This window comes from Solanum dulcamara, chromosome 4 (genome assembly GCF_947179165.1).
Source record: "Solanum dulcamara chromosome 4, daSolDulc1.2, whole genome shotgun sequence".
NCBI lineage: Eukaryota > Viridiplantae > Streptophyta > Magnoliopsida > Solanales > Solanaceae > Solanum > Solanum dulcamara.
In genome coordinates this window covers 1,426,886-1,452,668 of record NC_077240.1, presented here as the reverse complement: position 1 = coordinate 1,452,668, position 25,783 = coordinate 1,426,886, and the positions used below count along the sequence as shown (strand labels likewise).

Genomic DNA, 25,783 nt, shown 5'->3' with positions numbered 1-25,783 from the left:
AATAGATAATAACGCAACCATGCTTGCTCTATGACTTCCTAATAAAATGGGAAGTTAGGATCGCGAAAGAGCTTCGCTTACTAAAGGATGATTCTCATTATTCAAGTTAAGTATGCTTCATATGGAGTAGTTAATGTACTTTATGAATGTTTTAACCCACCAAACTAGAGGAAGTTCCACTAATTAGCTAGTGTTTGAGTCTAATAACCTTACAGCTGATGCACATCTGTGTGTTTTTTTTCCTTTTTCTTTGTTCATGTTTAACCAAAAGTTGAGAATTTCCTGTCAGGATATAAGATTTTGTTTCATATGTCTCATATCTAGAGAGCTATTTTAACGTCATTTTTTACTTAAGGACCTACTGGCAGGCTGTTATACAAGCTAACTTAGCAGTGTCCACATGCCAAGCTGTCAGCATTGTTTGATATGCTTGGAATCATAAGGCTTCAGAATTTGTCGTGTTTAGATAAAATGAGCATTTTATTGTGGTGATGGGGTTTGTTGTCCTTGAACTAAGGCCTAAAATTAATTTGGCGTTTTAAGTTTTGACAAAGGTAGGTCTCTCCCACGTTACGTGTTGTTTTCGACAGTAATTGATGACATTTTCGGTTTGCAGGGTTCGTTTTTATCCTAGTGATCCAGGCATAAATAAGCTCTAGGTTCAGTATCTTATTTAAAAATTCCACAATGATGGATGCCTTGCTCAAGTTGAAAAACAATGGTAGGGCCTGCTGTTCTTGAACTAACAGTGCCTAAATTTAATATACTTGGAAGGCAAAAGCATGTGATACTTCAGTGATATTGTCTTCTGCTGGTGCCCACAAATTTCTTTTCAACACATTTCAGCAGGTTCTATGACTTGCCTTTGCCTTTATAAACACATTCAAAGAGGTGTCTCTCACCACAACTCTCAGCAAAACTTGATAGTATTCAAAGCTTTCTCTGCTCTTGAGGTCTTTGGTACATAGTATTTCTTTGTTTTCTCACCTATATTAAAACTAAAAGATGATGGCTATCCGTATGCCTCGAATGATCAAGAAGTCTTCAGATATTCCCAAGGGTCACTTTGTTGTGTATGTCGGGGAGAAACAGAAGAAGAGATTTGTCATTCCGATATCATTCTTGAGTAACCTTTATTTCAGGACTTACTTAATCAAGCTGAGGAAGAATTCGGCTTTGATCATCCAATGGGTGGTGTCACAATTCCCTGCACTGAGGATTTGTTCATTAATCTTACATCTCGCTTGAGGAAGTGAGATGAAAACCAGTCCCCCTTTTTTTGCTTACACAATTTTGTAACTTTGTAAAGCAGGATCTTCAGTGTGTACAGTTCAGGAGTTAGAAGAAACAGTAACTAGGCAGACTAATGAATTTAGCTCCATAAAAGAATGGATATGTAATACCTTTGTCTCTTGGCTAAGTTGACATTTTTCTACTTCAAAAGAAATTGAAGCAATGATTTGTTTTTTACTTCTATGGTTCCATTCAATTCCTTATATTTATTGAATAATTCATTGCAATAGAAAAATTCTTGCTCAAGTTTCTTGGTTTTGCTAAGTGCGACTTGATGCAATAAAAAAGTTATTTTGAAGATGTGTTAAAAGCTACCAAAGATTTTGTGTCCTCATTGACAGGTTTTCTTTGTTCTCATTTGATCCAAGATCTTAAACATTTCCACTCCTGATTAAAATGAAGTGTATATTAATTAACTCATAATAAGATATGATGTCTTACTTTTCTTGAATCTTAAACACAGATTTCTTGAAATAACAAGGTTATGAATTATGACTCATAATAATGGAAATTATAGCCTTTTTGTCTGTTATTTAGAAACATTTTTCAGACTCTGCTGAGATAAGAAAGTTGATCCTGCATAATGACTTAGCATGAGGGACCACTAACTTTGTCCGATACTGCTGTAAATTTATTTCTAATTGTAGTTTTGTGTGAATTACGAGACAATTACACATCGTTATAATTTGATCTAAAAAGATAATTGAGTTGGACAATTACTTCCCTTTTATCAATTTGATTTCCAAAGATCCTCTGTTCTCTATCTTGTCATGAAAAACATTGGGGCATGGCCTGTTGTTCTTCAGGCTAAATCAATGGCCTAAAAATCATATATACTTGACAATGAGTTGGGCAGCAAAACCATGTGATACTTCATGTGCTATTGTCAATCAACAGTTCAACATAATGCCTCTCCACCAGTTAAATCTTTCATATGATCGATTTGTTTTCTCTTATAGTTTTTTTTTTTTTTTTTTTATAAATGGACACTTGAGAGTTTGCATCTGGGGCATGTTATAGTACTAGTGAGTAGTGTTCCAGACACCATTTTTATGGATTTGATTCTGAGAGATCCTTTGTTCCATGTATGAGAAAAAGGTAGGACCTACTGTTCTTGAACTTGTATGAGCTAAAGTAATTAATCTTGTCAATTAGTTGGAAGACAGAACCATGTGGTAATTCATCTGTCATTGTCTTCACCACAAATCATGAGATTTTATGACTTGCCATTTGCTTATATAAACTTGTTTTGAGAAGTTGTCACCACCACAATTCTCCACAAAACAAGAAAACTATTCAAAGCTTTTTTGTGCTTTCAGGATTTAAATAAAAGGTCATGGCTATTCGTGTACCTCGTATAATCAAGAAGTCCTCAACATCTCTGGAAGTTCCCAAAGGAACATTTTGCTATTTATGTTGGGGAGAAGCAGAAGAAGAAATTTGTGATATCGATATCATACTTGAGTCAACCTTCATTTCAAGACTTGTTAAGTCAAGCAGAGGAAGAATTTGGCTTTGATCATCCAATGGGTGGTGTCACAATTCCCTGCCCAGAAGACATCTTCATTGCCATCACTTCTCAGTTTAGGATTTAAGAATATAGTTGAGATCATTTTTTCCTTTTTATAGATCTCACAATTTTGTACACAAATTAAAGAAGGAGATCCATCTTGTACAGTTTATTTAGTTACAAGTTAAATGAGGCTTAGCACCACAAAGATTGGTGCTTTTTTACTAATTCAAAGAATACAAAATACCACATTTGTCTCTCTCGCTAAAATTGCTCCAATTCAAGTAATAGATGTGTAAAATTGCTTCAAACTAGCTAGTGTAGCTCTGAGTATTATACTCAGAATATACAACAACATACTTAGTGTAATCTCAAAAAATGGCGTCATAAGTAGAGTGTCGGCAGATCTTACTCCTACTTCAAAGGCAGAGAGCTCCGAGTATCTACAACTTTATTTATTTATTGCTATTAATAATATAATATTTGATCGGATTATCTACAAGGCCAACTTATTAAAACCGAGCATGCCAAAGTATGGGTTTGTTTTTTAATCTTATTTCTAGGTAGAATACAATAAATATGCCGTGAAATGTGAATGAAAAGCATTATGCCTTATATTTAGGGTATATGCGTGAAAAGGGATCTTAGACTAAGTGTATTTTGACATTAACAATGAATAGAGACGATGCTGTAAATTAAACTAGTCCAGCTCGATGGATAAACATACAAATATACATTATTATTTTTAAAAAGAAAAAAAAAAGGTAGTTAATATAGGAAGCTATACACACACATATATATAGCCCCACCTATGAACATAGTTTTTCACGAAAAAAAAACATTTGAGAATTCTTATCTTTATGGATGCTACTAGTGGAAATGTTTTAGCTGATGAAGAAAGTCAGCTTTCTTTTGGAAGTAGTAATAGAATTCAACCTACTATCTCTTTTACAAAAAAGCAAGTACCCATGTTGTTGTTTTAATTTTTCCTTCACCACTCTATAGTAAGCCTCAAAGTATATATTATATTTCTTATGGTTTCATATCTTTTCAATTTGTTCTTATATATGTGTGTGCGGTGTTTGGCTTTTTTTTTTTTTTTACCAGCTTAGATGATGAAAAGAAGAAGTATATTTGTCTCACAATGGCTGAAAGACTGGGCTTGCCTGACTTCTTCTCTTTGGATGTTAGTAAATTTCATCTCTTACTCATCCTTTTTTCCTATATATGTTGTGTACAATATCATATCCATGACAATTACTTTCTAGGTTGAACCTAGAGGAGATCTAATGAGTTAATTAATGAGCTTAATATTTGAGATATGTTTGAATTTTCCCATCTTAGAATATTTTCTATTTATTTTATATGACGGTATTGATTAAGCACATAGTTCAAATAACATGTTTGACTATTTTTCTTATGTAGGTGTGGCGAGCATCGATTGGAGAGCTATTAGGTTCTGCGGTTCTTGTTTTTATGTTGGACACCATAGTGATTTCCACCGTCGAAAGTGATGTTAAAATGCCAAATTTGATCATGTCAATTCTCATAGCAATTACACTCACCATTCTAATCCTTGCTGTTTTTCCTGTGTCTGGTGGCCACATTAGCCCTGTAATTACCTTCTCCTCTGCACTTGTAGGACTAATATCAATGTCACGAGCCATAATTTACATAGTGGCACAATGTGTTGGTGCTATTTTAGGTGCACTAGCACTCAAAGCTGTACTGAGTAGTACCATTGAACAAAGGTTCTCTCTTGGTGGTTGTACCGTTACGGTAATCACACCAGGGCCCAATGGGCCGGTTACTGTGGGCTTGGAGATAGCCCAAGCATTTTGGCTTGAGTTTATGTGTACATTTGCTTTGCTTTTTGGTTCACTTTGGATGGCCTATGATCATCGTCAGTCCAAGTCACTTGGGCTTATTACTGTTATGTCTATTGTTGGGCTTCTAGCAGGGATTCTTGTGTTTATTTCAACTACAGTTGCTGCTAAAAAGGGATATGCTGGAGCTGGAATGAATCCAGCTAGGTGCTTTGGAGCTGCTTTTGTTAGAGGAGGCCACCTTTGGAATGGGCATTGGATCTTTTGGGTTGGGCCTGGACTTGCTTGTTTTGCTTTCTACTTGTATACAAAGATCATTCCTTCGAATCATTTCCAAACTGATGGATACAAACATGATTTCTCAGCTATAATCGAGGCGTTGTTTCGATCGGAGATGGCCTAGTTATGTAGGGTTATGATGTAGGGATTGTCTATACAATGATTGATAATGAATAAATTATGTCATACTATGATTAACAATGAAAGAATTATTTTGCAATGATTACTTACTTAAAGGGCATTTTTGTCTTAGTTTAATCATTGGAGTACGTGTATTCTTTTTCACATAAAACAATATACATTGATAATCATTGCAACCTCTGCAACATTAGAATAACTAAGTAGGTTAAGAGGCTGGGGAAGGACGTAGATCTTTATGAATTTCAACTTTGTGCCTCGTGTATTGGAGTTGTTCACTAAATTTGAGCTAAAAAGTATGGTTCTAGTGGTTTTTGCAAACTATGTAATAAGTTACCGTTATTATATTATGTGAAAAATGGGTGCTAATTGCAAACAAAATCCCTATAAATGGTAAATATATATAACTTGTATCCTTGTCAATTGTTTAGCTAAAATAATCATTCGCTCAAAAACAGCCACTTATCAACTTATCAGCATAGCCCGCCTCCATAACACAAACTGCACATAGAACAACCAGAGGCAACTTCCACTGCTCCAGCCTCCATGCACAGTCCAATTGACGAGTACGGATTGTGCAGTACAAGGGCTTCCTCGGTTTGTATGCTTTCTTCTTGCTTCTTTCCCCTCTGGCATCAAAAAGTCGCCAAGCCAGTTTTTCAATTTTCATTACAAAGTCAACTGGCAGCTATAGCACTCTGTTGTATCATGGTGAATAATCAAACCAGAGCATCAATTCATTAATAAAACGTGATGCCTAGTTTCATTAGCCCTCCTTGAAATTCTCCTAATCTAAGGACAAATCTCCAGTTCGAATAGTACGCTGTTGATGGCTTATTCCTTTTCGTAGCTGTGTCTGGGAGAAGCTGAAATCTGTCTGTTCCCAACTAAAAGGGGATTCGAGCTTTGGCTGGAACCACCGTTTCACAATAACACCGTTGATTCGAATCTTCCCAAACGATTCATTCCCTTGGTACGGCAGGCTAAGCCTCCTCAAAAGTGCTGCAACTGCTCTGTTGATTCTGTTGACCAAATAAGAGAATTTTGAACGTTATGCGAATCGTGTAGCTCTTAGAATGCCAAAAACGGATTGGAGCTCATGAAGGATGAATTCCATATTGGCTTAACTTGAAATGAAATGTTATTCACTTTTCCAAATGGGCCATCCAAAGTGAACCAAAAAGCAAAGCAAATGTGGGCTTAGAGATAGCCCAACTTATCAGCATAGCCAGTTAGTGATAGTTTGGTTTCTTTCATAGTGCTTGCTGGGCATGAAAAATGTTACTAAAAATAGTAGCTTAATATGCATCAGCCATGCCAGAAAATGCAAGACTTATTATACTACCAAATTAACATTATTTTCTCAGTCCTAAATTTGTCCTTTCTGTGTTCTGCTATTAATGTTATTTCAGAAAGAAAAAAAAGAAATTTTATTTTTGAACTGGATGATATTTTCTTATGGCATATTACTTAAGGGTATATATCTTAAAATAAGTAGTTATACAAAGAAGGAAATTTCTTCTAGAAAAGAGCTCTCATTACCTTCCAGCAATCTTAATTGTTTTCTCGCCAGTGGGTGTCTGAATATGTGACTGCTCTACAGGGAGTAGAATGGATATGTTGGGTATTTTTGCACCTGCAAGATTTTCCATCATTTCAAGAGATGTTAAATATACAGCAATATATTCTAATAGTGAAGATATTTCCAGTCTTGTGATCTTTCTTAATTCTCTCTTTTATAATTTTTGATAAGGAAATAAAAAAGCTTATACTCTCTGTCTTTTATAATGATGAAGTCTTGTAATCTTCCAATGTTATTTGTCAAATAACTTTTTTCCCCAAGCATTAACTTCATTCTTGCGAATTAATCACAAGTATTCCCTTGAATTCCTATTCTCCTATTTTTGAACAAGATCCTAAACTTGGTATTATCTTAGTTGACAAGGCTATGCCATATCTTGTGCTATACAATGGAAGTGGGAGCTAAAAAAGAATCAAGGCGTCATTTAATTTTTCCTTATAAGGAATTCAAAACTGGTATAACAAAATTCCGCATAACTAATACACAACTCTATATTGCTAATGAAACTCTAGATAACAAATACAATGCAAGGTTTAAGATGTAAAAACTCTGCAGAACTAATACTCCCTCATTTCAGTTTGTTTGTCTGTATTTTATTTGGCACGGAGTTTAAGAAAGTAAAAAGACTTTTCAATCTTGTGGTCTTAAACTACGAATATGTAAAATGTACCAAAATGTCTTTTAATCCTGTGGTCTTAAACGTGGCACATGAAAAGTTAGAATTAAATGATTGTCAAAAAATGAAAAGAGATATTATTTTTGAAACGGACTAAAAAAGAAAGTAAGACAAATAAATTGAAATAGCGGGAGCACAATATTTGACCTCTAGTATAAAATCTTGCATTACTACTACAAGCAAACCTTATGCGATGCATTATTATATGCAGGAAAGAATGAGGATGTGTAATTCTACTATAAAACTTTGCATTACTAATATTAGCAAACCTTATGTGATGTATTATTATATATAATTATATTATATGAGGGACAAGACATGGAAAAAAAAAACCACATGGATTAGCAATATTTAAGAAAGAGCACCTAAAGACAGAAATATTCTTTTTAGTAGGCAAAATATTCTTTACCTGCAGCCAAACGATGTTTGAGACTCTTCAGGACAGTCAAAAGATATACCTGGTTAATTTTCAGAAAAAGGAAAAAAAAAACTGTCAAACAAAGTATTAGCAACATAATTGTTTTGAAAATGGATGGGGAGCCCGTACACTGTATAAGATTAGCAAAAGGAATACAGATCTTTATGCATGAATAGTAATTTTTAGCTTCCTAAATCTTAAAAACTATTAGGAATCCTGCAAAAGAGGGAAAGATAAAAACAGAAAAAGAGAGATCTTTGCAGCCAAATAGGATAAAAAAACTCACAATTATTAGTAACTGAGACTGATAAAGCTCGTCAAGCTTAAGAATATTCTCGTGTGGTTACAATTGAAAAAAAATTAAATAATTATTTACTGCCCATTAAGACAAGCTTACCTGAGCCGCATGAATAGGCAAATTCCTCACATCGACAACAATAGGGCTTCCCTTAAAGGAAGTCAAAGGGACGATTCCAAGTGAAGCTGCCTCCTAAGAAACAAGAAAATACGCGAGATGATCCACCACCACAACCAACAAGATAAAGTTGTAAAAAGCTGATAAAAGACAACTAAGCTGGACCACGGACCTCAAGCAATGAACAGGCACGGGGATCATATTCACCAAATCCATCAACCAAAGAGCAAAGATTTGAGCCTTTTGACGTTTCCATGGTTAATCCTAGATTTTCAATAAGTCTTTCTTTTAAGGATGCATCACGAGGAAGCTGTAGGCAACCCAGAACTAGTGATAGCTCCTCCATTGTGGGTACCACACCAGCTACAATTGTTTCCCTGTAGACCATTAAGGCCAACGATGTCCTGCAAACCAATTAAGAATTTCATGAGTGGGGAAAAAAGGAAAAAAAATCCTTCCTGGACTCATACAGAGCTGTTTAACCACTTAAGAGATGAACATCTTCTCTGATTCAATGACATGCAATTAGAAAAAAGGAAATAGACATTAAAGATGTGATGATAAATCCACCAGCCAAAACTTCTGGGATTTCAAATATTCAGCCACAAATGTGCTATGAAGTAGTGACAACTATGTGTACCAAGTCTTTTAACAATGCCAGCATGCATAATTAACTTTAGTGACATCTTTTATGTTTGGACCAGGCACAAGCAGTCCAGTCCTACTTGAGCCTGAAAGGAATATCCACTCAAGAAAAGAATATTCTTAAGATAATTCCTCACTGTATGCCAAATTTCCCTGAAATATGCTAGACAAATCAAAATGACAATCAGGCTATCTCAATACATGATTGTAACAATATGTTTAACACGGCCTCTTATATCAGCTACTTCTATAAAGAAATTGAGTGCATTCGCTAAGAGATAAATTTACATCCATCTTGATACACCATGAAGTTGAGCCTAAGCATTTCAAAGCTTTTAGAATCCATATCTGATAAGAATAAAACAAAATAATGATAAAGAAAGGTAGTAAACTATCACCAGAGGCCTTTTAGATGGAAATGTTGATCTTAAACATCATGTTAAAGCTGGCAAAGCCGACAACATCGTCACTATAACAGTATATAATTTTGCTTCTGCAATCCCTTCTTAACAGATGCGTCAGAATCAGTAGCAGATTAAATAGAAGCATACCATTTACTGTCAAGCTGCAGGCGACCAGTGTTATTAGACAAGACAGGCTCACCAAGTGTACAAGCTTTCTGGAATCTCCTTGAGCACATAGCTACCAAAAAAAAATCCAACTAATCAAATAATTCTGATGCCCAAGACAAATGACACAAAAAAAAATCCGTTGCTACGGAGAACTTAGATACAATGGCAAGACTAGTGAACATTCTTGTTATGAAGACAAGAAAAAACAAAAACTGCAGAAGGTTGTGAGCCTCTCCTTTATAATGACCAGGTAAGGGGTATGATTACTAATACTGGCTTATCTACTAAGCATGTCACTCTTGTAGAAACTTAGATGATATCCTAAAAGCATTCCTTACATTGACATTATAGGGAGACAAAGAGGGACTTACATATGGTGTTCATTCACCTGGAAAAAGCATACAACAAAGTCCCCAGCCATTCATCTCTTAAGGAGATTGATGGAGCAGTATAGGGAGAGAAAGAGACATTTACATATCATGGGTATGTTTGGTATGAAGGAAAATGTTTTCCACAGAAAATGATTTCCTAGAAAATATTTTCTCGGAAAACAAATTATTTTCTAGTGTTTGGTAAGTAAGCAGGAAAATATTATCCCGATAACATTTATATGTTATTTAGCAAATACTATGGAGGCGGGATGAGATGGGGAGTGGAAGTTGGGGGGTGACAGGGGTGAGATGGGGGATTGGGTGGATGGGGAAGAGACAATAAACTTGGAATGTCACTTATGCAACTTATTTTTCCTACTTCTATTAGGGAAGTCATTTTCCTCATTTTTAAGGACTTATTTCCCTAGAGCAAATGTTTTCCAAATATTTTGACGAACCAAACATAAGAAAATTGAAAAATATACTCTAGAAAATGTTTTCCTCCATGCCAAACACATCCATGGTGTTCATTGACCTGAAAAAAAGTATACAATAAAGTTTCTAGGGGGGTTTTATGGAGATGTTTGGAGGTTAGAGATGTACCTATAGCTTACATTAAGGCAATTAAGGACATATACACTGGAGCCAAAACTCGAGTGAAGATCGTGTGAGGAGACTCATACACTTCCCAAGGACATATACACTGGAGCCAAAACTCGAGTGAAGATCGTGTGAGGAGACTCATATACTTCCCAGTTGTGATAGAGTTGCACCAAGGATCAGCTTTTAGCCCATTTCTATTTGTCATGGTGATGGATGAACTGAAGCAGCATATCCAAGGGGAGGTGTCATAGTGTATGTTATTTGTAGATAACATAGTATAAATTAATGAGACACGCGGACAAATTAACGATAGGCTGGAGGCTTGAAGAAAGACCCTGGAGTCTAAAGGGCTCAGGTTGAACAAGATTAAGACAGAGTGGCATATAATAAATGTAGAAGTGAGCATTGATACACAAGTCATTCCCAAGAGAGAGTTTCAAGTATCTTGTTAAAATAATCTAAGAAAATTGGAAGATTTACGATGATGTTACTCATTGTATTGGAGCGGTGTGGATAAAATGGAGGCTTGCATCCGGTGTTTGGTGTGATAAAAATGCGTTGCCAAAACTTAAGGGTAAGTTTTATAAAGTGGTTGTCTGACCAACTATGTTGTATGGGATGAAGTGTTGGCCGACCAACAACTCACACATTTAGAAGATGAAAATAGCAAAATGAGAATGTTAAGATGGAAATGTAGGTATATTAAGAGAGATAGGATTAGGAACAAATATATTTGGGATAAGATGAGAATTTCCTTCATGGTGGACAAGATGAGGGAAGCGAGGTTGAGAAGGTTTGGGTATGTGAAGAGAAAATGCATAAATCTACAGTGAAGAGGTGTAAGAGGTTGGCTATGGTGAGTATGAGGAGAGGTAGAGGTAGCCATAATATTGGGGAGAGTTGATTAAACAGGATATGACTCACCGAGGACATCACCCTAGATAGGAGGATATGGAGGTCAAGAATTAGGGTAGAAGGTTAGTAGATAGTCGAGTGTTGTCTCGTTTCCGTTATCGGTATTGTTATTAACTTATTATTACTCTCTTATTGTCTTATACTTCGATTGTATTATTATTTGTTGTTTCATTTACTTTGGTTACAATATTATTTGTTGTTTCTATTTTTCTCTTCTCATTTATTACATGGTTTCTTCATTACTGTATTATCTTTCCATGGTTGATTTTGATATGCTTTACTTGAATCGAGGGTCTATCATGAACAACCTCTTTATGTTCACAAGGTAGGTGGGCAAGGTTGTTTACACAACAATCCCAGACTCCACTTGTGGAATCACATTGAATATGTTATTGTTGTATTCCTTACATTGGGACTACGAGGATACAAATGCCACACTAAGCACCATTCGGAGTTCCCACTGCTTATGGTTTGACTAGCAAAAGCGGGTGGGAGGGGGTGGGGGGGATGGGTGCTGCAGAGTATACAATGCCATAATACACTTAGCAAAGACTGGCCAAAAGAATGGACTTCCATTCCTTTTGGGTAGGCTGTCCATTTGTGGCCACCATGTAACAAGGACATGAGCATAAAGTTTATCATTGGCTCAAAAAATCTTATATGCACACAGGTGTCATGATGTCATCTTTTATGACCATAACCGAGGGTCTATCAGAAACAACCTCTCTACCCTATGAAGGTAGGGGTAAGGTTTGCGTACACACCACCCAGACCCCACTTGTGGGACTATACCGGGTATGTTGTTGTAGTAGTATTAGGTGTAAGAATTGCTGGAAAGGATCAATAAGTGCATAAATGTTCCAGCACCAAAATCCACCAATTAGCAGACTTATAAGTTATAAGGCCCTTCTAGGCAATAAGGTTTGGAGGATTAGAGAATAGGCACATCCTTGTGTTTTCCCCATCTAAGATGGACTGAACCATAATTGCAACATGAGTATCAATAGCGACTCTGGAAAGAAAAGTTCCTGAAAATTTTGTTCCTTGTCAACCATAATATAGGTACCTGGTCTCAACGATGGAAGGATCAATTTCAACTTAATTTGTTAGATGGGCCTAAAACATACATCTTTTTTCACCACTAAGAACATATCCAAATAAAAGGAGAACATTCAATTCCTCTTGGTGATGGTGTAGCACCGTATATTAAGTCAAAGATTCAATAATAGTAAAAGCAACGCAATGACAAGCTTATAATTCTTACCAAGAAGACATCTGCACATAACAAGGTTTGGGGTAACACCATCTTTTTTAGCATGAGAAAGAAGCATGAGGCCAATATCCAGGTCATCCTTTCTGTCATGAGATAGGAGAAATGAAAAATAAAACTCAAAAACTCAGATATACAGAAAATGATATATTGACAGGAGAAAATGGTCATAATACATAAACCTCAATGTAAAGGAACCAAGGTATTACTTTTCACTAGCCACTAACAGAGTGGAGTATGTAATGGTGTTAGGGCATAGGTCCACTCTCTTCATTTCAGAAAAATTTTCCAGAGCCTTCTGATATTGATCAGCATAACCTATTACAAACACATATCATTGAGGAAAATAAGCAAATGCTTACGAACTGGGAAACAACTTATACAGACACCTACAAAGTAAGGCCACCCTCTGTTATAAGTATATCAGGTATCACAGCAAAAAATAAGATGAAGATCTTGAAAGTCTATAAAGCAGCTATCGAAGCTAATTCTGAATCATGAAAGAAACCTCCAAGTTAGCTCTACCAATGGACTGAGACCACTTAAAGGTATGAATTATGAACCTTTTGAAACAAAAACTAAACAGGAGAAAGGAAAACACGAGTGTAGATAATATGGAGTAAAAAAAGAGAGCATCAGTGAGATGCTTTGTGCTGAGAAAATGTTTAAGATGTGACTTACACAATGCAGTTATCAACGCATTCATCATTGAAACAGTTGGTTTTAAGTTGATGCCTTTAATATCCTCATACAATTCTAGTGCCTTCTGCCAGTTCTTTGCCTGCAAATGGATTGGAGAAGTGCTTTACGACCAAGTCACATGATTTTGAAAGAAATCTTAAAATCATTGCCTGAGATGCAGAAAAAAAAAACTAGCAGCATCTAAAGAGTATTTGGGGATAATACTTGCCAGGGGCGTATCTAGGTGAGGGTCACCGGGTTCACGTGAACCCATGCTCCCCTTCCTAAATCATATATATTAGTGTAATATTTTTTAAAAAAACTAATTAAATATAGATATGTAAGCCCACACTCGAAGTATCGCATAATACGATGATAATAGTGCACCCATTCCATCGAAATTCTGAATACGCTGCTGATACTTGCTAGTTGATAGAAAGAAAGTTCATGCTTGTTGAAATGACTGAGAATAACACAGCATAAAACAAGCTCTTTATGGCAGCAGTGGAAGACAATTTCACCTAACTAATGCTAGTAAGATAGTTCTGTATTTTAGACAGATAAGTGGAACATAAGATAATCCACTTTTCCAGCTTGTCTAAATATATGATCTTCCAAGGAACAACTTAACCTCGATCTAATATTGATTTCGCTTGAGATATAGTTTCTTCAGATCGGTATTCCATCTTTTTAAATGTCTAATCTGTGGCATCCACATATACATCAAATTTATCAAATAGAATTCATAAAGGTGCTCTTCAAGCTGTTCAACTGGGTAATCCCAAAGGTATGAGAATAATGAGATAACAAAATCATCGTTTCTTCAATTTACTTCTGACAAAATGTAATTTTATTGCACGCAGAGCCTTTTATACTACTATTTCATCTGCACTATTCTGTTATTTTCAGGAGATCCATTTATTCATTTCATTCTTATTTTTCTAAAATAAGAAGGAAACCTTGAAGAGTCAGGTTTCAAAAGATACGTATACTTAGGGTCCTCTCTATCCTATTCATAAAAGAAGAAGAGAGTTAATATTCAGAAACATCATGGTAAGAACAAAGGATGTGACCAGAATACAATCAGTGACCTGAAATGAAATTGGTGAGCAAGTTCAATAAGTACTAGAAATTCAGATAAACAAAACATAAGTAAGAGACCAAATTCCAGGAGGAGTATTTAGTTTAGAGCTCCCATTATTGTCTTCTGCTATTCTAGGAAATACAATAAAGGGAGCTAGAGTTTATTAGCACATTGGTTAACTATGGATCTCTATCAACTATTTCCCATCTACAAAGTCTGCACATGACATTGTGTTTCCTCTTTGATGTTTTTTCACTGTTTTGTATTTTCTTAAAAGCTACTTCAGGATTGGCTAAAGAAAAACAGGTAGATCACAGCTTGACTACTTCTAGGTCGTCTTTGGTAGAATAGTGACCGATCAGACATTCCTCCATCTATAACTCCCTCTTCATTACGCGTCAGATGATCACTTCGTAGAAGTATTTGCAAATCAAATGCTCAATATAAACTACAAAAGGCCAGCTTAAATACAACTACTATTCACGGTCATAAATGAAGGTACCACACAGTGAATAAGACATTTGTAGGAGATCAAGGAGTCAACGTCAAGTCTTAAGATTAACCAACTAAATGCCCACACAGTTGGCACATAAGCTACTTGATCAAGATATATATGAAAAAACAAGTGTGCCGTGTTAGCATATTGTGTGTGTTTTGTTTTATATTATATGAACCATATAAACAAAATTTTGCCATAATGAAGCTTCATTGATCACAAGATATGGAAAAAGAGATGTCAGTATTGCATCTAATTTTGAACACCCAAGTTTTATGAGATTCGCATCCAATTATAGCATATCCAACTACACTGAGATCAGATACAAAATCAATTTTGAGACTTAGAGCAGGTAATACTCATTGATATCAGTTTCTAACGTTAAATGTGAATTTAACCCAAAAAATTGGTATTAGATCTCAATCAAAGAGGATGCTAACTTTACACAGATAAGTCCTATCACTCCATTTCAGAGACAAGTGGGGACAGAAAGCAGAGGTTGTACATTCGTCTATATGAGGAAACACAAAAAGGAGCAGTGTTCATACATTACAACAGGCTCCCATCAATGAACTATACGATATGGATCCCAGATTTATGCCTTTAGTCCTTGCTTCTTCTAGAACTTCAAATGCAGCTTCCAACTTACCTGTGTGTCCTGCCACATCTATCAGCGCACTGATAAACATCTGCAAGAATAAAGGAAACTTAGATATTTTTTTTTTAATTTAATTACTTGTCAAAAAATTATATGGAAGTAAAGAAATCTCAGTGGCAAAGTTTTGATTTAATGCTGACAAAATGATGTAAAGATGGAGACAGATACTGATGCATTAAGCTCTGATTTCAGCAACAAGGTTGAGAGGCATGATTTTGGAGATAGAGGCCAACAAAAATCTGTATTTCAGGAAACCTGACTCAGCTAATCAATCAAAACAAAAAAAAGACTCAGCTACACTCGCAGACCTTAAATAACAGCCAGAATATCTCTTGGATTAAATTTAGCCAAGGAAGTGCATAATACTTTATGATAGCAACATAATTTCTTCAGAGGTTGGGCAGATTATGGTTAAAAAAAATAGAAATTGGAGCAAGAAGGAGAAACAAAGGGTATTTCCCAGAAGAATATCTGACATTAAATACAATTTTCAAAAAGATAATCCAGTGAGAAGATAACTGATATCCAAAACAGATGCTTCACCCAAATGTATATCATTCTGATCAAAAGTTTACCTTCACTAAATCATGTGTCTATGAATAGTACTATCAACTGGACCTTTTTTTTGATAAGGTAAAGTACAAACTTAACAACTGGGTAATAGATCAGGACCTTGCAGGGAGTATGAAAAGGCTGAAGTAATCCACACAGAGAAAAAAAGAAAATGAAACATCACGATTCAGGTAAAACCGTTGGCAATTACATAACATATCTTCATCAAATGGACAAGGAAACGAGCATGATCACTACTTTAGCCTATCTTATCTATCTAAGATATGGAATGTTGGATGCCTATTGAATTCTTCTTTCTAGAATTCAACAACAACAACATACCCAGTGGAATCCCACTAAGTGGGGTCTGGGGAGGGTAGAGTGTACACAGACCTTACCACTACCTCGAGGAGGTAGAGAGGTTGTTTCCGAAAGCCCCTCAGCGCAAGTGTCTCAAGCCCAAGTAAAAGATTAAGAAACAATAAAGACAGCATAGTAATGAATAGGAAAGTTAACAATGGAGAAACAACACTAACAGCAAAAAAGTATGATAATAGAGACACCAACACAATACGTTGATCCTCCACTAATCCCACCCCCTACTAACCTTCTACCCTACTACGCGTCCTCCACTCCTTCCTATCAAGGGTCAAGTCCTCGGTAATATGGAGTTGCGCCAAATCCTGTCTAATCACCTCTCCCCATCACTTCTTTGGCCTACCTCTACCCCTCCGATTTCCTCCTACAACCATCCTCTCGTACCTCCTCACTGGGGGGATCTTAATAATGCCAAGAGCAACGGATATTGATATGCATTAGAAGACCTAGAATGCTTACGTAGCACCTACCGTAGATCTTCTATACAAGACCTAGTTGGTTCCAATCATTTAATATAAATCATTCTTCTATACATGAAAATTCAATCCAACCAAGTTGTTTTTTTTGTTGTTTGAAATGCTGCAATTCAATTTTTGGATGTCTCCAGCATGTCCTTAATGCTGATGAATACAACTTAAATCTTATAAAAAAAAAAGAACTCTATACTAAGACTGGATCTTGCAAACAGTGGTTCTTCCTAAAAGTTAGAGCTGATACTTTTTTATATGCACAGTTTTCTGTATTGGATTAGTAACTTTAGAAAAGATTCTATCTAAGAATAAATAGTTTATGTTCCTCTTTCTTTCCAAATCCAAACACAACGGGATGGGTTTCTTGGCATCTATTCCCAAAAGCCATAGGAAGTATTGTTCATCCATATTGTGTTTCAATACGCATCTTTGTAGAGGTCACATTGTATAAAGGTTTACAATTACTTGTTAATCGCCCCAAAGGCAACAACAACAAAAAAACTGGCTATCCTTTTGTGGATGTTAAAAAGGAAAACAAAAAGGCTCCCCTCATAGAATTGTTATTCTGATAAATCTTTAATAAAATAAGTTATGTATTTCTTTTTTAATGAAGAAGGGTTTTATGGAAACAGAACCAAGATGGTACAGCAAGATACAAAAAACAAACAGAGCCCAACCATAAACTGCTACTCTCTCCTACCCAACAACTCCAGCAAATCCATGTACTGGTCTAGGTTAACTAACATATTGCTACTACACACCAGAAACACAGATTGTGCAGACACTTATTCTTAAATAAATAAATTATGCATTTTAAATATGAATTTCTTCTTTTCTTGTTGCTTTTGGTAATTTCTCTAGTTTGGGCTTTGACTTTCAGAGGAGGGATCCATTTTGGACAAGAGTTCTCCGCACAACAATACAGAAGCAAGCTTTTAAATTTTGGAGCCTTGAGAATTGAGAATTGACTTGAGTGTCTAAGAAACTGTCTACTGCTGCCGTTGGAAGGAAAGGCAAAAGCTGCTGGAATTTTGTTGCAGTGTAATAATCAGGTTTTTATGCATTCCAGTTTTAGTGTTGAAAATTTTAAACTTGTTTTGTGGATTAATGTTATACTAAGCTTCCAATTGCTGTCAACTCGCAGAAGTATTGGGGTTGTAGCTTTGAAGGCTGTTTTGGTGGTTCAGAATTTGGGTTGATGTCATCATCGAAAACCACATTTTCTTGTCCCAGTCAGGCGTACTAAGCCTCATAATATGTTGAAGAAAAAATGAGAATTTCAAGCCATCAAAATGTAGAAAAGAATCTCCAGACATGCAACCTTAACAGTTTAAAACTTAGTACCTCCACACGCAACCACAGCAGTTTAAAAACTAGTACCTCCACATGCAACCACAGCAGTTTAAAAATTAGTACCTCATCTGGATTAACACCTTTTTTGGACATGTCATCATAAATGCTGCGTGCAAATTCCCAATTACCATTTTGACTGCAACAATTTACAGCAATTGTGTAAACCTCTGGTGTTCCCTTAATATCACATTTATCAATCATACGATAAACCTCGAGAGCTCGATCAACCTAAAGCAATTCATGTAAATGGTTAATTATGATAGAGGAGTAACTGAATATGGGAACACCAATCTCATTCAACTGAGATATAACATCTAAAAACAGAATGCACATATACCTGACCAGCATTTGTACATGCCTTCATCAAAGCCCCAATAGTAATCTGATCAGGTTCTATTGGTCGTGCTTCTGCTTTCATTTCTGATAAGACATCAAAAGCACGATCCACTGCTCCCGATTGACCACAAGCTGTGATAAGAGCATTGAATACAACACGATCTGGCTTCACATTCTACTGAATACAACAGGAATCTAACGTGAGATATTCAGCGGTCTAAGTACACATCACTTTTCAGTACTATTTGGTAAATGGTAAGGTGATACAAAATTGAAAAGTTAAAGCAATAGCCTCTAAAATCTTGTACACCCTAAGTAGATAAATTCATACCTTAGATCTCATTATACCATAGGCACCGAAGGCCTTCGCAACTTGTCCAGCTTTAGCACAACCATCAATGAGTGCACCATATGTATTAGCATTTGGCTCAACTCCAGCATTGACCATTTCATGAAAAACCTACAACTTCAGAAGATATCAACTCGAAAGATGGTATATAAGGGTGCAAGGAGAGCCAATAAGAATCTAAGAAATCATGCAGGTCTACCTATATTCAAAAAAAAATTACCCTAAATGCGACTAATGGAAGCAGCAATTAACCATCATTCGTTCTAAGACACAATTATGAGCAAGGTCGTGAATTTGTTTCTCCCCTTTGAAGTACACTCTTTGATGTCATAATCCTATTGGGATGATAATTGAAAATTACAAACGACGGTTATGCCTTAATCCCAAGCTAGATAAGATCAGCTATATCAATCCCTCACTATCCATCTCGCTCCATTGAGACCTATCCTGATCTAATCTTCAATAATTTTAGATTTTCTAATACTAGAAGTTCTTTACATTTTCTACTGCATACAAATCTCTAACAGTGATAAGACTCCTAGTTTTTTTTCTTGTTTGATCAAGTCAGCAAATTCATTTCATAAATCAAAAGTCCAAAATCGGCGGTAGAAGAAGTATACTGTATACCAAACAATAAAGAACCTACAAAAGATACCCATCCTCTATACTTCCCGGGACTGGATACACAAAAAATAAATAAGGCATGGAAGAGTACTCGTTAGCTGCCAAAAACTCATTTCTGCCCCTTCAAAAGCCCTGTTTTTTCTACCTCTCCAAATGAGCCACATCAAAGCCAGAGGGAAACAACTTTCTATGCCCTCCTCTTTCTCCCTCTTCTTCCAGCTTAGCTTAACAAACCAACTGAACATATACCACCATAATCTCCCAAGGTTTTTCACCGTCAAAATCACCCCTCTAGCAGCTAACCATGTGAAAAAAGCACACTGTCCTTGGTACCTTAGGAATCCAAATCGATTTTACAGGAAAAGACTCCTAGCGAATTCTGGATCTAAATAAGTGTATTAATATGACCAATCCTTGATCACAACCTAATTGGTATGCATATATTTATCTTTTTCATCTATTCCTTGCTAAGTCTACAGGGATTCAAAAAAATTGTAGGGCTTTCGAGAGTATTTCACTGTTTAACACCTTCTATCATCATGGTTTCACACCTATGGACGATGCAACGGGAGGTCGATGTAAGACATAAACAACTCATATTGAGCGACATTTTCTCATTTTATCCTCAGTGATACTTGTAACTTTTGTTGAATATGATCATTTAAAATCTTTGTATGATTGCACATCAAAGTTACTATCCACATTTGCAACACTATCTTATGGATATGTTAGACCTCAAGGGCCCAACATTCCCTCCACAACGATTAAAAAAGAATAAAAGACCCTTGGACAAGTGATACTTGTAATCACCTATAAGCTATAAATATAACAATTTTTCATGAGAAATCACAATGGCAGCAGTACTTACCTCAAACATGGTATCGACTTTTCCAGCTTTTGCACAAGTTGATATAAGAGTAGTGTAGAGCTTGCAATCAGGTTTCAGTCCAGTCTCACGGACAAGTTGAAGCACTTGAAAAGCACCTAAGTAAACAAAATAAATTGACCATAATTACAATGGGATAATGTCAGTCCAATACCTGATGTTTCATTTGCTTCAGTTACCATATTATTTTGTTGTTGCTATTGTTCTCTTCTTCATTGTTTTCAGCATGATTTCCTCACTACTGGATTTGCTTTATATACTTGTTTTTTAATTGCTTTACTTGAGCCAATAGTCTATCGAAAACAGCCTCTCTACCTTCACAAGGTTGGGTAAGGCTACATACACACCACCCTCCCCAGACCCCACTTGTGAAATTACACATTCCACTTGTGAAATTACACTAGACATGTTGTTGTTGTTTGTACGATGGGATAAAGACATATGGTGGAATTTTCCGACGAAATTATTGAAAGTTGATTTCCAAAGTCTTAAGGAAAACAATAACATCCCCTTGCACTTTGTCCTCTCTATCCGTGTCGAAGAACCTTACCCAAATAGAAACAGGAATAAGCATCAAGAAAAAGAAAACTTACGCTCCAAATCTCGGGAGCTTGCACATACAGACAAGAGCATATTGAACGTGCTTAGAGTTGGATTTTGGATAAGCTTGATGAAACGGAAAGCTTCCTTCACTGCCTTTTGACTTTTACAGACTTGGAAAAAACCAGCATGGTACACCTGTAATGGAATCTTTAACAAACTACAAACAAGCCAAATTTCATAAATATAATATGAAGTGAATATAAGCAGAAATCTCCCAGTTTACTTTATCCATGTTCAGTGAACTGTGCCTTCCCATATCTTCAAGGATTTCTATGCAGTCCGTCAACCTGCGGCAGGAATTCTTGTGCATGAGCTCGAATGGTATAAACAAGAGCAACAGACCAAGGATGTCCCATAGTCAGTACACAATTTTATTTCAATCAACTACATCATTTTGTTATTCAGCCGCCATTTCCATAGGTTTGCTAGTTCAATCCCATAAGTCTGAATGTTTTCATCAAGTGCAAACCCTTCGTTAAGAAAGAAGAAGAACAAAATCCAGGAGGAGAACATGTTGACATCCCAAGTATCATTTTTTTCACTACATCAGAAATATCATTTGCTACGTGCTAAACCTTTCACAAAATATTATTGATGACAACCATAAGACCAGTCCAAAGAATGAAGTCAACATGTCAAACAATAGGTTACCTGCCCTCTCTAAGGTAATGGCGGTAAGCCCTGAACTGGTCGGATGGATGAGGTCCATCACACACTTGGATCCCCTTTGGATTAGGAATCTGTAATTGTTTTGTGGCACCATTGTCCAGTAGAACACTCTTTTCCTTGTTAGTGAAATGTTGCTTTCTTTTCACAAAGTCCTTTTTGTTGAATGGTCCTTCTTTATAACATCCATGAGGCCTTTTCTCCTCAAAATCCTCTGAGAAATAATTAAATCTTGTCAGATATCAATACTAAAGGACACCAAGGAAAGAGCAAACAAACTCCAAAAAAAAAAAAAATGAAGGGAGATGTATAAAAATGGAATGAAAAGGTTGCAGCATTTCCATAGAACACCCTGCTGGATAATGCGAATTTGAAGAGATGTTTTACCTGCTCGTACTGAAAATACTTTTGAGGGGGTTGAAAAGGTGCCAATGCGTTGAAGGGAAGCATGAGAAGTCAATGCTTCTTGACCATTTAGACTTTTGGTAGAGGCTTCAAAGAACGAGTAAAGCTCTTCACGTGCAGAGTCCCTGAAAACAAGATTGTGGATATTGACTTCATCCTCTGCGATAAATTTATGGGCTTTCTTACATCCGTCCTTCCTCATCAGTGCCTGGTCCATTTTCTTGGTTTCTTCAATTCTTTTATCTATGTTGATTGCAGGAAACAAAGCAACACTACGCTCTGAACTGACTTCCTCTGTAGTCAGTGTGCTACTCATTTTTATTTCATGCAGATGTTCCTGCAGATAAATGTTATTCGACTCTTCCACTAAAGAAGCTGGTACTGCATCTGATTCGGTGTGTGCAATAGGACCAGGTGCTCGGACTTCCTCTGTAGTCAATACGTTACTCATTTTAGTTCCCTGTAGATTTTCCTGCAGATAAATGTTATTCGACTCTGCCACAAAAGAAGATGGTACTGCATCTGGTTCAGTGTGTGCATTAGGTCCAGGAGTTCCCAAGGTCAAAGAGCCATTGGAACTAGGAGCCAACTGATTAGTATCTAGAGACTCAATTTTGTTGGTAACGGACGTTTGTATCAAATAGGTTCCACCATGTTGCAGCACATCTGTCCCCCCATCCTCACACTCATTGCTGACTTTGGTTACTTCCTTCATTTGTTTTTTGACAGATTTCTCCTCCTGTATGTTTATAAGAGCATATACATGACGTGGAAACCAGTTCATCACATGTCTTATTTGTCGCCGCAAAGCAAGAGTTAACTCAGCTGAAATCTATGAAAAATTGAGGACATCAGAAATATGGGCCTCCTGAAGTAACTCTGGTAAACTTCAGAGATATGATTTTTAATTTCTATAAATTTATTCAACATCTAAGAGTTGAGATGGTAGACTCCAATGTTTCCAAGATGACTAGTAAGACCAAAAACTTGTCTGAAGAGAAACATAGTTCTAAGATATTAACAACTAGTATAAGATTTTTCTTCCATATTACTGAGATATACAACTCGAATTTTTAATTGAAGATTAGCAAATTAAGCGTTAGTCTTGTTGCAACCAAACAGCATGTACCGAACCAATGATTAGAATAGAATTTAGCTATGGACATCTACATTCTCGATTCTACACTAAAAAACTTTCATATACTACAATAGAATCACTAAGACATAGTAAACAGACTCAAGACACATCCGTATTCCGTGCTGACCGATATTTGGCAACAAAATTGAACTACTAAAATTATATACCGAGTAATTGCTAGGCTTACCTCTTAGAAATTGGCGTCTCTTTCAAGAAAAGAACCGTAAAAAGTGAACCGGTAATGTTATTCACAGAGTAGCTTACCTCCTTGAACTTGGAATTGGCATTGACATTTCTTTTGGAATACTCAAGAAAGACGACTGTAAGAGCGGAGATAGTGACAACGGATGCAACAACGACTACCGTTTGCGAGTCAAGAGAAGCTCTCAGAATAAATCTTGAAGTGTGAGCGCCGAATTGAAAGCCGATATTTCGACATCTCCTCCGCGAGCGAAGACCAGGAGGCCGTAAATAATGGGTAGAACCGGAGAGGAATTGGTGGCGAAGGCGGCGAGGAACGAGAGGAGAGGAGATTGGAGAGCAAGAAAGAAGAGAAAGCGTGTGAGGTTTTGGAGAGAAGATTGAGTCCATGAAATTGGAGAAGTACAAGAAGAAGAGGAGGAAGTGGAAGAGAGGAGTAAATGAAATGAGTATTTGTTCATCTTGAAGATAGCGTGATAACTAGATAGGAGGTTTTGAGCCATCTGACGGAAGTAACGATGTTGCTTACGTGGCCTTTTATGTATCAAAATCTGAGCCGTTAGAGATATGACTAGTGGTATCTTTTTAAAATTATTTTATTTTGTGATGAAATACAAAATTAAAAAAAGAAAAGAAACTATTTATTCTATCTCATTTTATATGGTATTTTGACTTGATATATTGTTTAAGAAAAAAAGTAAAGCTTTCGTCTAAAATAATTTTTAGATATTTATGTAGTTATGAATTATTTTATTACGAATAAAAAAAAGTTTTAAATTAAATTATTTTAATTATAATAAAGTGACATTTTTTTTAACGAACTAAAAAAAGAGAATGTCACATTAAATGTGACTGGTTCATGTCATATTTTCTGAAAATATTAACTAAAAGATAGTTTAATTAAATTGTTTATATTTATTCTGTAATATTACTTTTTCCATATATTAATCTCTCTTATATTATTGAATGAATAAGGGTAAGAAAAAAATACTAATAGACATGATGGAGTAGGATAAGACCTTTTTTTATTCTCCATTTGATGTCCTAGGACACAACTAATCCAATTTTGCGAAAAAACCCCATTTTAGAGGGTAAAGTATTCTCTGTCAAAGACATAATTAAAAATATAAAAATATTTATTATTTTGCTGCAATCTTTGACAGTAACTAGCTATGATAAAATTAAAGAGCAAGATATGCAGCATAACTTTCATCCATTAAAAAAGTTATTGAAAGTAAAATAATACTATACATATCTAAAAATAGTTAAATTAACAAGAACAAAAATATAACTTTTTCAACATTATTTTATATAATTTTGTTATTATTTAGAGAGTCCTTATTTATTATTATAGACTATAGTTGTACCAATAAAGTAAAATAAATATTTCAATAATCCAAGATAATATTATTGTTTTACGTGCCTATGACGTAATCACAATATTTATGAGTCCGTTATTCAAATGACAACTTGATTATTTAAAACTATTTAGAAAAGTCATTTAATTATGATTATAGCACTCAAATAGTCATTCAATCCGTCAAAAATATATCTTACCGTGTAAATTATCATCTTCCTTGTTTTCGCTTTTTCAATATTATGATATTTTTGAAAATCTATTATGGAGTTAACTATATAACAAATAAATCAATTTATATATTAAAAAATTGAAAAATAGTTTACAAATATGTATAAAAACCCGGTGATAAAACGATTAAGCATAACTTTTGAACATATAGAATGTACATTAATTATCATTTTTGGGTGTCACGTGCATTGGCCATATATTTTAATTTCATGCACATTTATGAAAAAGAAATAATAATAATAATAATCAAAATTACTCATACGAATAAATTATTTCTAAATTTAATGAAAATTTTTTCTAATATGATTATATATACAACAACAACAACCCGGTAAAATTCCACACTTGGGGTCTGAGGAGGGTAAAGTGTACGCAAACCTGACTCTTACCAAGGTAGGACGGCTGTTTTCGAAAGACCTTCGGCTCAGTAAAATCATAAAAGAAGTCAGATAAGGATAAAAAGTTCAAAGCTAAGCAAATAACGAAAGCAACCCAGATACAATAGAGCAATCAACGTACAAAAAGTAATAGATTGTAACAGAAAACAGACCGCAAGGAATTATAATGCGCTAATACGCCTACTAACAAGGAAGAACAACGAGACTATGAACTAGCCTTCTACCCTAATGTGGGTCCTCCACACTCTCCTATCTAAGGTCATATCCTCGGTAAGTTGTAACTGCGCTATGTCCTGTCTAATCATCTCTCTCCAATACTTCTTCGGCCTATCCCTACCTCTTCTGAAATCATCCATGGCCAACCTCTCACACCTCCGCATTGGGGCATATGTGTCTCTCCTCTT

At 35.7% G+C, this 25,783-nt stretch overlaps 2 protein-coding genes and 1 pseudogene across 3 annotated transcripts; 2 read left to right on the top strand and 1 right to left on the bottom strand.

Annotated features, from left to right (window-relative positions):
* The first annotated feature begins 2,337 nt into the window (after positions 1-2,337).
* Positions 2,338-3,045, top strand: LOC129884455 (auxin-responsive protein SAUR20-like; annotated as a pseudogene).
* A 618-nt stretch (positions 3,046-3,663) lies between these two features.
* On the top strand, positions 3,664-5,032 carry LOC129887399 (uncharacterized). Its single transcript, XM_055962481.1, has 3 exons — positions 3,664-3,761; positions 3,911-3,989; positions 4,229-5,032. The coding sequence occupies exons 1-3, from the start codon at positions 3,664-3,666 to the stop codon at positions 5,030-5,032; spliced, it is 981 nt and encodes a 326-aa protein (XP_055818456.1).
* Positions 5,033-5,368: 336 nt separating this feature from the next.
* On the bottom strand, positions 5,369-23,857 carry LOC129885361 (pentatricopeptide repeat-containing protein MRL1, chloroplastic). 2 transcript variants are annotated; one of them, XM_055959610.1, is made up of 19 exons: positions 23,457-23,857; positions 22,037-22,793; positions 21,635-21,863; positions 21,207-21,270; positions 20,974-21,118; positions 20,363-20,478; positions 18,853-18,981; positions 18,523-18,696; positions 18,249-18,413; positions 15,323-15,463; positions 13,195-13,294; positions 12,723-12,831; positions 12,508-12,599; positions 9,334-9,424; positions 8,310-8,541; positions 8,120-8,212; positions 7,714-7,762; positions 6,589-6,682; positions 5,369-6,068 (listed from the first exon to the last, which is right to left on the bottom strand). In XM_055959610.1, exons 1-19 carry the CDS (start codon positions 23,781-23,783, stop codon positions 5,834-5,836), a joined length of 3,342 nt encoding a protein of 1,113 aa, XP_055815585.1. In that variant the 5' UTR covers positions 23,784-23,857; the 3' UTR covers positions 5,369-5,833. The 2 variants fall into 2 exon arrangements, with proteins under 2 accessions (XP_055815585.1, XP_055815584.1); XM_055959609.1 differs by having other exon boundaries at positions 22,037-22,886; positions 23,457-23,856.
* Positions 23,858-25,783: the final 1,926 nt, after the last annotated feature.